Here is a 13,774-nt window from a genome sequence, read left to right on the forward strand (position 1 = left end):
AATCGCCTGTCAGGCACAACGTTTAGGTCAATGGTCTGCTTGGATGGCGCTCTTAGTTCTTCTAAAAACTATAAGGCGAGTATCAAGACGTTCCACACGTATTTGCGCTATTTTCAATCTGCCTTGGACGTCAATGCAGACAAAAGCAAGGTACAAAGATTATCTTGCGATAAAGTTGCGAATCGACACAAGACCTCGATGTGAATAACACACTCACTTTCGTTGCACACGTTGTCCATTGTTACCTAGCTCCGTGGGTGCTGACAGCAACTTGTCACATTTGTTTATGGAAGCGAAAGCAACCGTTGTTAGCGTATCTGTTTTCGATTGAAGATTCGCTCTATGCTGTTCGCAAATCCTATTACTTGCATAGTCTGACATCTGATATGTTGAAATGTTTCATCTGCTCCACATACTTAGACATCGACACTCAATCTGATGATGATCTCGTCGTCGACAGTACATTCCAATAACGTTTTTGGTTTTTGATATATAGAATTTCCCACTTAGACACATTGTATTATCATTCCATCTTTCGAGAGAAGCCATTTGATTTCATAGCATTAAAAACATTCTTGTAAGTTTTCATATGAGAACCTTGGTAAAATACAATTTTCTAATCTGGTAATAAATTCCGATTAGTACGTAAGAGCTGACTGAACAACAATGGTGCATTTGTTTATTCTGGAGGCCTTAAAAACTGACGGTTGACAAAATGGCTCCAAAACACTTCCCACAACCAGAGAAAACAAAATTTTGAGGAATTTAAACACAGTATTGACTTCATGATTTCACGAAACAACATTCTTACATTCGATATTCTCACACCCTTTGATCGCTGGTGGTCAACTTGGCAAAACGATATCGCGATGTTCCCAGACGCGTCTCAGACACACGTCTTCATTGAATCAGATAACAAATTTCGTATTTGGATGAAAGTTATGGGTTAATAGCTGTACCAGGAAACCTTATTCAGCGGTTTATTTCAATTACTTTTGGTCGCTGTGATGCATCGTGAAATACTTCAGTTGTTAGGTTTCATCAACCCTAAACCACTACAGCAACTTCCTATTAGTTACAGCGGCAGACTTTCCAATAACCTTACAACCGATTTTTCCAGCATTTTCTATCTAATATAGAAATGACGCTTCTGCAAAAATTTCAGTTACCTGTCAGATGTGAATTGTGAAATAACAAATACTCTATGTCAGGTAACAACTTCCCATTTGGGCACAACTGTTGACAATTTCACATAATTATTGGCACGCATCTTATTTCAACTGATAGACTTCTGACATGAAACATTTTCCCCGGGTAGTCGTATATGTTGAGAAAGTTGATCAACGTGTCCATGGAGGTGTTTACATCAAATTAACTACTGACATAAGTACGGAGTCTTCAATAGCTCGTGTCAATATGAATAAAGTCATTTCGGGTACTAGACTGCATCAATTTGTAACACTAAACACGTCCAAAAAACCAGACCGACGTTTTCACTCTCTCTGCAGTAATTTGCGTCAGATCTATGAAACTCATTTTATCCATTGCTATGTTTTCTGTACATGAACTGCTATGTGAGGTAAATGCACAGTCTCACACAGCCACTGTCAACGTGAATAAGGTCCTACAGGGTTTTATGTTGCATCAGTTTGCAATACCAAAAACAGCTATAAATCAAATCGACGTTTCGTCGCTTTTAGCAGCGGTTCTCTTCAGGAAGATGGAAATGATTTTATCCTGGCAGGAGTTTTCTGCATGTTAACTCCTCCCCCCCCCCCCCCCCCCCCCCTGCTAATCTCGACCTGTAATACTATAAACACATATGAAAGTAATCAGCGTTTCTACTCTCTTTGCTGAGATTCTCTTAAGTATGGTGAAATTAGTCTTACACTTGGTGGTGTCTTCTGCGCATTAATAGTATCTGATATATGTGTGCAGGCTCCCACAGACAGTGTCGAATAGTCTTGTCGGGTATTAGGCAGCGCCAGTTTTTAACACTAAAAGCGCCTGTAATAGAAGAACGATGTTTCGACTCTCTTTGCAGGGTTTGTCTTCAGGACGATGAAACAAATACAATCGTGGAAGTTGTTTTCTGCACATTAATTACTGTGTGGTTGACATGTGCGTAGGTTCCCTCAACAGGGCCACATTGAATAAAGTCCTTTCGATTAGTTTTTAACACTGCAAACACCTGTATAACAAAACGGAAGTTCCGACTCTGTTTGCGGCGGTCATCTTCAGAGCGATGAAACTGTGTTTCTAGATGCCCGACCACTGATTGTTCTCCGATGCAGTCCATGTTCACTAGTTCGACCAGAATCCTTCGGTTGTTAGGGTGCTTCAATTTGCAACACTAAAAATACCTATAAAACCTAACCGATGTTTCGACTCTCTTCGCAACCGTCATCTTCAGGACGACGAAACTATGTAACTGTTGTAGGTTCGTATCACTACTCGCTTCCCGGGGTGATGCAGCTTCGCCGCCTGAGCCGGGAGCTCGCGCCCGCGGACGGCGCGAACTGTTGCAGGTTCTGCAGAGCGACGCGAAGTACTCGAGTGGCGGCGGGGCTCCAGATTTCCGGCGGCCGGCGCATTCCGACGCTCCAGCTCCAGCTCCGGCGTCCGCGGCCCGGGTCACCTCCCCGCCACCGCCGCCGCCGGCAGCCGCCCCTGCCAAAGGTCCTGCGGCCAGGCGCGGCCCCTCCCTCTGCTGAAGAAGATCAAGGTGAGGCGGCAGGAGGAGCGAGGTGGGTGTCGCCGCCGCCGCCGCCGCTATATAAGCCCCAGCGCGTCTGCAGTCGGCACACACCACCAACGACCGTCGTTGCCTCTGCAGTGCAGCCCGCCTTCTACTCCACCACCACCACCATGCAACTGGTGAGTATACAGTGTGGAACCGCCAGCGACCTCACGGCCGGGCACCACGGGAGACTGTTACCGCGCCATTTGCTCACTTTGCGTTTCACTCCTACAGTGGATACGTACGGTTCACTCAGCTGTCTCCGATGTTTCTGTCTTGTTAGAACTCTATTAACTCCCACGTTCGTGTGTTTGGAAAAATTTACTCAGTAACTTATGTGATGCGTTGTAAAGTCGTATCAGTCCTTATGAAATATTCGTAACTTGCAATAATACGTGGTACTTGTATTTGAGACGGAATACCTAAAGCTTTTGAAATTCCCCTCCGTTGTATATACGTACTGCAGCTGATGTATATCTCATAACGTGGTTAGATTATGTATAATCGTGTGTCTAGACTTGACCGCGTTGATCCTTGACTATTCATTCTTGACTGCTTAGTCAGTAATACGATTTCAGAGTTCTGTAACGTTCAGTGTATTGGCGTGATTTCCAATAGGCAACTGAATACCCATACACAACAAACTTGAATGACGCTTGCAAACTTTCCTGAATCTAAAGTTTGCTTTCTAAAGGCATACATCCTGCCTCATTATTCGTAGCTGGCGACGAAGCTAATAACCGCATCTAAGATACGTTACTGTTCGGAAAAAGTGTACTACCGAGCAACCTATCACCAAACGAATTTTCAATTTGCTCTTAACTAGTTGGGTCAATAGGTTCCTTTTTTTAAAAACCAGCTTCTATGAAACTATGAATTACTCAGAGGGTGGAAAATATACTCAGAAAAGTTGTTTACTGGGAACGAAATATCTTGAAAGCTGGTAAGGGAAGAAATACTTGCTGTATTGTATGCTATACGTTTCTGCTGCGTTGGATCCTAGCTTCTCTTCCGGTCGACAGACGACGTCCCTGTGTGGGTAGCGTTTGTATGCGCTCGCAGCAGCGCAATTGTTAAGCGTGTTGAGTGGAGCAGCGGCGTCCAGTGACGCATCCAGACCAGCACTGGCACCACACCGCCGGCCTCTGTTACGCAAGTGGAACAGATGCTGACATAAATTTTCCGGCTCAGCGGGCACTTGTGTGGACTGGACCGGAGGCCCTTACGTAGCCGCAATGGTCACTGCGGTGTTGCCTTCCCACGGAGCCACGCGTAAATCTAGACGTAGCGTCCGGGTCACGACCACAGAGTTCCCGCCGAGCGACCTTACACCTGTTACTTCGCTGGACTGGTACCGCTGCCGACGCGGCGACAAGCTGTCGAAGTTTAGTTTAGCTCACGAACAAACTGAATGAGCAATTACCTGGTAGTGTAGTATTTACTTAGCGTATGCCTAGTACAGATATATCGGTAATTACATAATACATATATAAATACACATATTTAAAGTAATGTATGTTCTTCATAACTGTGTATCCAATCCTTCAATCCAGCGCACAGCGTCTGGAGTTGCTAGCAGGAAGTCCTCTTCGTCGCCGTCATATGCCCGAATCTTGCAGTCACTGACAGTATCAAGAATAGTCTGGTGTGGAGCACCGCAATGATATTCTGAATTAGGCATTTTTTTTTCACTTGGGGGAGCATCGACCTTGAGTCTTTCTGATTCTGTTCAGGCCAGTTTAGATCTTGCATGGTAGGCGGGATCCGCTTGGAAGTGTAGCACCGGCAAAGGTGTTATGTAGGCGCATATCTGTTAGTTTCCGTCCTCAACTTTTGAGCCAGGTTGTGAAGATGCTGTCTGAAGGATAGTGTAGGATGCAAGATGACACCAAGATCTTTTAGATTCCAGTCATGACGAAGAATTCTGATTCTGAAACTTACATTCAGATTAACGTTCGGTAAACGATTATTTAACTGGAAACAAGGCGCCTCTATTTTACTCACAGTGGATCAAAGTCTCCAGATTTTGAAGTAATTGTCTAGTACAGACAGGTCTTTGGACAGGATTTCTTCTGTTCCAATTTTCTGGTGCAGCTAGAGCTAGGTCATCAGCATCACAGAATTTTCTGAACGAAGTGTCAGATAGATAAGCTGAACAATAATGGCAAGAGAACTGATCTTTGGGGCAATCTGTTGTTTAGCTTCCCCTCCTTGCTTACTTTGCTTTCAGTGATAACTGGAACAACCGATTGCTGAGCTTATTGTTAACCAGTTGGGCCATCGTTTTGCTTTGCAGAAATTTGTAGATACCTTCTCTCCAAGGGGTACGCAGTATTAAACTACGAAAAAAGGGATTCCGTTTACCCAGTGTCGCGGCGCTTAAACACCGGAATTTAATAACTTTGTCGATGATGGGACAGTAAGCGAAACCTACCACTCTTTAGCTTCCTAAATTCCCATGGAAGAACACGATAGCAACGACCTACATCATAAAGAGTAAACTCTTACTGGAAAGGGGGGAGTGGGGAAGAAGTGTGACAAAACAACGGGAACTGGAAGAAACACTTGACGCTAGTAATAGTAGTAAACGTTCCAATGAAAACTTAGATGTGTTGGGAGAGAGACCCGTAGACAGGCGATGCTTATTTCATGGGAATGACATATTTATAAGACTCTCGTGAGACTTTTTTTTTCCTATTGCTGCTTGGCACCATGAAAGATCGAAACAGTTGAGACATGTTTAGACACTGTTGGCGAATTTCGGGGTATGGCCGAGTGGCATAGTCGTCTTGTAACGAATTTCTCATCGTCATCTTAAGTCGAACTGACTTCGTCTGAAAATGACGGATGCGAAAACTAATTGGAACGATGCTTCGAGTCGATACCGTCACTCACTTCATATACCAAGAAGAATACGCCAGATAAAGACACGTGAGCACACTATACATTAGCATTTAATAGAGATATCCTGGGAACTGGTGCGGAAATAGTCGGATAAAGACTGACGGAGACTTCGCGAAATCCTGATGAGTGAATTTAAAGAACCAAGAGCAGGAGATACGCCCGCAGCATTTCTACTAGTTCTGTAGTATGTGTCACGTACCGGGCGAGGAAATTTCGATACTAGCCATTAGACTGCACTCAGTGGAACAGTAATTTTCGCCGCGTTGTTCAGACGAACAATGTGAGCTGGTTCGTATGTTTCGAAACCTGCCTGAGTCACGAGAGTGGGGAGTTTCTCACCTGAGATAGTTTAACCGTGTACCGGATAATTTTTACCTGCTTATCCACACAACACTGATAAACAATAGGTGTTGCCGCTGTAATAAAGAAAAACATCCAATGTCCTCACAAAAATTTTTAGATTAATCATAAGTCCAATTAATACACAAGATAACTACGTAGTTGAAGAGTATTTGTATACGGAGTGCTATTACGAAACCACATTCTTATTTTAAGTACGAGGTTCATTGTAGTGGACATTGTTCTGATGACATACTCAGAGATGTGCCACAGTTATTAAGACGTTAGAGTCATATTCGGGTTTCTCTAAATTACTCAAAGCAAAGGTATGTATTGGTCCTTCGAAAGAGCCACAATATCTCGTCTCACGGCTGTTCTGTCGGAGCATTTCGTTTGTGGCTAACGTCTTCTTCATCGACAGTACAATAAACGACCAATCTTACTTCTTCCCTTCGGCGACTTTACAAACACTAGGTTTGTAAAACGTACTGCCATGAAATCTACTAATCTGTGCTCCGCCTGATTTTCTGTTCTTACGGCTCCTCCCCAACTGTCACTCATTAAGTGTCTCACAAGTACCACAGCTCAGCAAACAACCACTTTCTCATTGCACAACTAGCGCTGATTAACGGGGAGCACCTGTTAGCATTTTACCAGTAATTAACATAGCATTACACGAGAACTTTTCCCAGCAGAGCACAATGGTTTCTTCCGGTTTTGAAGCAGATTAAGGGCAGTGACCTGTTTTCCACGCGTGCGGCGTAATAATACCGTAGGTTTACACTTTCCTTATGCAACGCGTTTTTGGTAACTTCCTGGCTCACCTTATGAAACAGCTTGTGGTGTGACACTAGAAAGTACATTGGGACTAAAGAGCATTGTACCACACATATCGTTTTGTCGGTTGAGAATTTATCTATTACGGTCTTATAGTTGGATATGAAGGACATCTTCCAAGTCCGTCGGAATTTTGATGCACGGAGGAAGGAAAAATGTGCATCAAAATTCCTATACAGCTCAGTATCTGAGATGATCTGTTTCATTCTTTGGAACCGCTTGATTTTTCCGAAATGGACGCACTGCTGTTCTCGTTCACTGCTTCGTGTTTTCGGCAGTGGTGTTGTCAACAGAAAGTGACACAAGGCGAAATTCGAAGTTTGTTGAATAACTCACAGTCTCCCAAAAAACGTTCAGACTAACACAGTGATTTATATACGGGGTACGGAGCTGTAGTCAATTTACCTCGAATTTAAGTCGGAGATTAGCTGAAAATGAGTAACTAAAGTATTCGTTTTGGGCGAAGGGCAATTTGGTGTGAGGGCTGACATTTAGGCAGGCCGGTGTTTGAGGGAGCGGAACTGATGGGCCGGAGGGGAGACGTAACCGGATGCAAGAGCGACCAGGCAGGGCTGCCAACCTTGATCCCGCGTGACCCCACGTAACCGGGTCCAGGGTCTTTGGTGCGAGGAGCGGCCCATCTGTCAAACGGACAGCGAGGGCGCGTAGCATCGGCGCAGAGGGTGGCGACACAGGCGAGCAAGTGCGAAGAGGAACTCGTAACTGGATAGACTTTTGCGTGGTTTGAAAACGCTTCGGATGCCGTGCTTTACGGAGTGGAACGCCTCTTTTTCATGCACGTGATTGGCTTTTAGAAGAGGTGACGTAGCAAATTCTTCTTGCAACAGACCACCGATCCGTGACGGTGTTCTGTTGGGCTTCCATTGAAACTGCAGAACGTGACGTAGGCGCCGCTAGGGCAATGTGCTGCGGATATTGTGACCCACTGCACATACTATAGTACAATGCTAACTAGCGAATGAAAGAAAGCCATACGTAACAGACTACTTATTCAGTGAAAGCGTCTAACGAAGAACTGTCGAATTACTAAGTGCAAGAGAACAATAGGAGTTACGAAATGCGCAAATTTAAAAATAACTGTAATGTAATGGAGTTTCCTACATAGTTCTGTGCTGCTCTTTGGAGAATGAAATATCAAGTGATGTTCTGCAATTCCAGTTGTAATAAAGAAAAAGCGAAGCAATTTTTAATTGTATTAATCATTGTCTCGTCGATGGGACGCAGAAATACGACATATGATTACTAGGAACAGAGATTGTGCAGATACTATTTGTATTGTATCAATTTCTCTTACAGTATTTGAAGCCATTGGTTGGACAACTGGTTCTGCAAACACCTGTGGATATTTATCCCTAAACAATTCACCATCGGACTGAATAATGCTGGAACTGTAGACTAATACGGTGAATCCTTGGTAACAGGCTGCTTTTTACAATCTCAGCGTTACACCAAATTTTCTACATACGTTACACGGAGAAGTATCCGTTAAAATCAGTCTGCTGCGACTGTTTTATTTTCATGAAGCTTAGTCTATGATTCAGTGACTTTTGAGGTAACATCTTGCTTCGTTCATGCAAAGAGTGAGCGCAGATAAGGAATGGAAAGATTTGAACGTAATTACGGAACCCTTGTTACCGCCACATGCATTAAACTTTCTTCTTAAAAATGTGAAGCTGTAATGTATTGCAGTATTCGCAAGAAAATGCCCCCTTCGATTTCAGGGAGGCCACGCTATAGTACTTCCAGTACACCCATGTCAAGTAAACGTTTGAACTAATTTCCGCGTATCAGGTACAGGGGATCAGTATGCCGACTCATGCTGTGCTAATCGCGACATGGGGGAAGGGAGAGAGCGGTTGGGCCAGTATAACGCTCGCACAGTCATTGCCAACTTACAGAATCTATTTCTGATTCAAGGAGTTCGTAAACTGGCCTCACTAGACTGAATGAACGCCAATTTAACTAGTTCACAAAAAAATTCCTTATCAATGGCAGGAATCGATCTCTGGTCTACACGTGGCAATCACACCCTGACTTTTCAGCTACAGAGATGGAGTGTAGGGCAACTCAGCTGGATTACAATCAGGCCTGTGCTTTGCTGCTGCGTCTGTTTTACGTGAGTTAGCCGTACCCTGGAAATGTTCTTAATATCATAGATATTGAGTTTCCAATGGTGGACAAACAGCATTAGCACCGTCTTGAGATAGAGAGGTTCTTACATGTAGAAGTAGAAACAGTATGTGCATTTTCGTTTCTCAGTGCTGTAGCCAACCGTCAGTATATATTGTCACCATTCTACAATGGGCTAATGTCTCATAATGCGTATAGTAAGCTTATAAGATTCGTTTTCGACAGTTGGGCGTCTAAACTGATGTTCTAGGAGTGAATTCAAGTTGATTTATAGTTCTCCTTAATGAGGTCAGACGAACAACTTCCCAGTTTGCACTAACTGTTCCCAGTTGTTTTGAAGTGTGCTGAGGAATGACACTGGTGTTTTTCTGCCCCCGCAGTTGGTCTGCCTGTCCGCCGTGTTGGCCGTGGCCGTGGCCCGGCCGCAGTTCGGCAACTACTACCAACCGCAGCCCACGTACAGCCCCACGGCGCGCCAGCAGGTGCCCATCCTGCAGTACAGCAACGAGGTCAACCCTGACGGCTCCTACGCCTACAGGTAAGCTCGAGCAACCGCAGATCTGACGGGCAGACGTTGCCTCGTTTCTGAGCTGACACTGTGCTGCACCACAAACGTGTCCTCTGGCTGTCCTATTCTGTAATGTAACTCGTCGTAACTATTCGTCCTTCACCTGTTAGGAATCACGCTATTTTGTGAGTGACAAATGGTGAAAAAAAGGATGACAGGCAAATTGTTTATTAGAATACACTTTGAGATTAAGGCAACGAGAACACAATGATTCTCAGTACGGGTGTGATGCAAAGCAAAGTTTTCTTCACATACCAAATGCTAAATTTCTCCCATTTCTTTCTCTTTAGTTCTTCTTCGTTTTACCATAACGTAATGTAAAAGCCGCAGGAATTTTGGAATTAGTACCATGGTAAGAAGCAGTTGCTGATGGATCAGTCACAGTATAGAGTTGTTGCTCGCCCCAGTCAGATTTTAGGGCATGGACGACAAAGTAGAAAGAAGTACATTTTAAGTGTAGATTCTGGCGAATACGGATCACATATAAAACAATTCAGATACATGCAGGAAAAGCTGTGTAGCAAAAGCCGCACTTGCGTTCCATTTACTGAGCTGAGGGCCGAGTTAAGAGTTATCTGTTGATTTCACTGGCACAGAATTACAAAGTGTTATGATAGTAGTGATGACTGAAGAAGAAATTTATTTTCATTAAGTATTCGACATCAAGGGTGGGTGCACAGCCTGCTAAATACTCGCAGCACCAAGAAATTATTCTAGGTGGGAGCATGGGAAGGAGAGCCACTCGTCTCGAGAGAGGGTCTGTATGGAGCTATTTACAATAGAAATAGGAGATTGGGTTTCTAAAACGAGAGTATTTCTCTTCAGCATAACTGATTTTCTTTAAGCAGAAGATAAAGCGGACTCAGTCGCCACAAACAATTCTTACAGAAGGATAATAGTTAAATTTTACTACATTAAAACGCAATCACTCACCTTTAGATGTATGTGAAAATAGATACTTTTTTTCTTGCATCGTTATTTATACTAACCTCATTCCGTACTCTGCCTCCTCCTTGCTTAATGTTTACATCCCTGAACATGGCGGATAATGCTTCGCAAAATCTGTTTGTCTGCCTGTCGTACATTCCCCAGTGTCAGTTTGTCACCTATATACATCTGATTAAATATCAAGTGTAGCTATTTCCGGTATGTTAGTTATGAATTGAGCCATCTGATCGCTGTAGGTCACTTTCAGTAACAAATATTGCGATTTACACAATCAAATGCTTGTGACAGGTGAAAGATAATACTGGCTGGTGCAGTTTTTATATTCAACCCCTGTTATATATAACCCTGTTAAATCTTTTGTTTCTGTGTACAGATAGCATTGTAACTTCAGTAACTCTTTCGAAATCTTGATTTTTCTAAGTACATTATTAGTACCATAATGGGTCACTATTCTGGAGTATATCACATTGTTCCATTTTTTGGAGCATTTTAATATACAGTGCTGAAAATCGTATGAATATCTCTAGATACGACAATGCATTATAAAAACGCCGTATCCTTTTGTTTTTGTTCCCGTAGAAGTAGTAATTTTATATCGAACTCGGGCTTGCTTTTTCAAACAGTGCTTTGTTTTCCCCTTAGATGTTTTCTATAACAAGTTTCTTCAAGGACGCAGAAAGAGCTTCTTTTGTATAGCTTTTCAGAGACCGCATACCCAGCAGACTTTCCACTCTGATGATTTATCTTTTTCATGGTAGTCAACCAGAAGTCGGCTTCCCGGTTGAGCATACTGCAATGTTTAATGGGAAGTCTGAGATAAGCATAAGACGCAGAGGGCTCAGTTTCAATGATACCTACAATATCTGGTAGTGTGTTGATTACAGCTCAGATTATCCCAGTTTTCTCTTCTCCACTTTCTCAAGGTCCACACTGTTTCTTTCATACAAGGCTGTGTTCCGGCCATACAAGTTTAGAAAAATTACTCTTCACTTGCTTACAATAGTGGAAACCTTCTTCGTTCGTGGAATGTCAAGAGTAACGGACCAAGGAATAGAGCTAATATACTTTATTCGTTAATCTGACCATCGTCAAGTGGACAGTACTGTAACATAGAAAATGATGCAAATGATTTTTTAACTATACAAAATTATCAACAATCAGACTGAAGATTCCAAATATGACAATCAGTTCAGAGCAATCTACGTCACTTGGTGTAGAATCCGCAGATCACCGTCAAATGCTCAAGTGGGCATGCTCGAGTGGGCACTCCGTAATAGTTTGTTCTATTGTTTTCTCCTCCACTCGGCAGTCACAGGCAACAGATGAACAGAAAACTGACTTCTTCGACGAACATCTCGCTTGACCTGGCCTGATGTTGGAATCTCTGTCTCCTTTGTCAGATCTAGAAGCAGTTGAGCATTTTTGGGTTGATGTCAGTTTCAGCTCTGTCGCCACTTGGGGGTCGCGTCGGAAGAATTGATCCAGTGCGAGTCAGTCTAGGGCTGTTTCGCACGATTTCAGACGTGTTGTTGGTGGATATTGTAGGCTTCGAGTAGGTGGTTCTTATGAGAAGTTATCTTCTTAAGCATGAATGTAGAATACACGGTCGGGGTCTGAGACTTGTTTTTCGTTGCAGCTACCAGACGGGCAACGGCATCGCTGCCCAGGAGCAGGGCTACCTGAAGAACCCCGGCCAGCGAGACCTCGAGGCGGAGAACGTGCAGGGCACATTCTCGTACACGGCACCGGACGGCACGCCCATCTCGCTGCGCTACGTCGCCGACGAGAACGGCTTCCGCGCCGAGGGCGCCCACCTGCCAACCCCTCCCCCCATCCCGGAGGCCATCGCCCGCTCGCTCGAGGTCATCGCCCGCACCCCGCAGCAGCCCTTCCAGCCGCAGCCGCAGTACAACCCCTTCCGCAGGTTCTAAGCGCAGTCGGCGCCACTGTAGCCGGCCGCCGAGGCTACCACCAGCTCGCGGTCATCCTGCCCACAACACCGTCGTCAACCCCCAAATTGTGACAGAAGTGTGGACACTGTGACACGAGGACTCTTCCCTGAAGGAGTACAAAACTTCTTGCCCCGACCTGTTACGTGTATGACACTGCTGAGGGCAGAGTCTGCGGTATCGGCTACGTTGGTATCACTGCCACCGCCAAACACTCCTCCCCATACGCCCCACCACGACCCCACCAATACGAAACGGCAATGGCATAATGGTTACGTCTTGTTCGCCTCAGGTACGAACCGTTGTTCTCCCGTTCGGAGGTAGCAGAACGGACACAGTGGCAACTACTTTGGGGTGGACTACGCGGAACGCTAATTCGCTTATTTCTTTTTTAAAAGTTTTGTACATGTACTATTAACGAGCGCGCACACAGATTCTCACGAGCTGAGACAACAAGGCCAGGAGGGTTATCGGAACAGTTCTGTTTCGCTGCCCCGGTGACTGATGGAGAATCCCCCCCATCAGTTTCACTCATTGCCCCTCATCTGTTTCCCATGTCGCTGGAAGGCAGCCGCTTTTGGTGATGTGGCTCTCTTTCGAGCTAGCGTTTCGCTTTTGCGAGACGTTTTCTCCATCTTCTATGCTCTCTCTCTCTCTCTCTCTCTCTCTCTCATATGATCATAGTTGTGTCTAATTTCTGTGATCTTAGGTCTGTAATATTTTATAATGAATGAAGTTATAAAAATATGAATTATTTCATATTAAAAATGTAAATGATGTACGTTAAACTAAATAAATGTTTAACATAACTTTCTTTTTCCTTTTATTTAACCATGAAAATTCTTATGTCATTAAGCTGAAATATAGGCACTCAAGAGATATACACTGTTCCGCTATAAATCGAGAAGAATTTTGTAGATGTTGATACTTCACGACTTTATAAGCAACATTAAGACAGGCGGTTGGCTGTTACTTGTTACTCCTATAATAGCTTGAATTTGCTGCATGTCTCTCTCCAGTTACCTTCTCTCATACACGCCCAGGAAAGGACAGCTTTGTGCCACCTTAAAACTAGCGAAGTTATGGATGCAACCGATAACGAATCAAATAACGAGTACTCCTAACCGAAGGCCAGTAGATTTTTTATACAACATTTAAAGCCTAATTTTTTCAGAATTCCAAAAAGGGACGAACGTTGACAGGAAAGGAACACAGTTCGTGAAGCACAGAAGCGACTATCCCTACACCTCACTGTGCCTATTAAAGACCAGTCTTGACGAACATCACAAACTGAAACAGACAATAAAATTTTAGTTGTTTATCTTTGATGATTATGAA

The 13,774-nt window shown here is 44.0% G+C and overlaps 1 protein-coding gene across 1 annotated transcript in view; it reads left to right on the forward strand.

Annotated features, from left to right (window-relative positions):
- The window catches only part of LOC124545768, a 33,223-nt gene extending 19,978 nt beyond the window's left edge, over positions 1–13,245 (forward strand). The window contains exons 2-4 of the mRNA XM_047124714.1: positions 2,665–2,877; positions 9,352–9,509; positions 12,124–13,245. Coding sequence (XP_046980670.1) covers positions 2,665–2,877; positions 9,352–9,509; positions 12,124–12,418 — 666 coding nt within the window. The 3' untranslated portion in view covers positions 12,419–13,245. The remainder of the gene's footprint in view (positions 1–2,664; positions 2,878–9,351; positions 9,510–12,123) is intronic.
- The last annotated feature ends 529 nt before the right edge of the window (positions 13,246–13,774 follow it).

This window comes from Schistocerca americana, chromosome 8 (genome assembly GCF_021461395.2).
Source record: "Schistocerca americana isolate TAMUIC-IGC-003095 chromosome 8, iqSchAmer2.1, whole genome shotgun sequence".
NCBI lineage: Eukaryota > Metazoa > Arthropoda > Insecta > Orthoptera > Acrididae > Schistocerca > Schistocerca americana.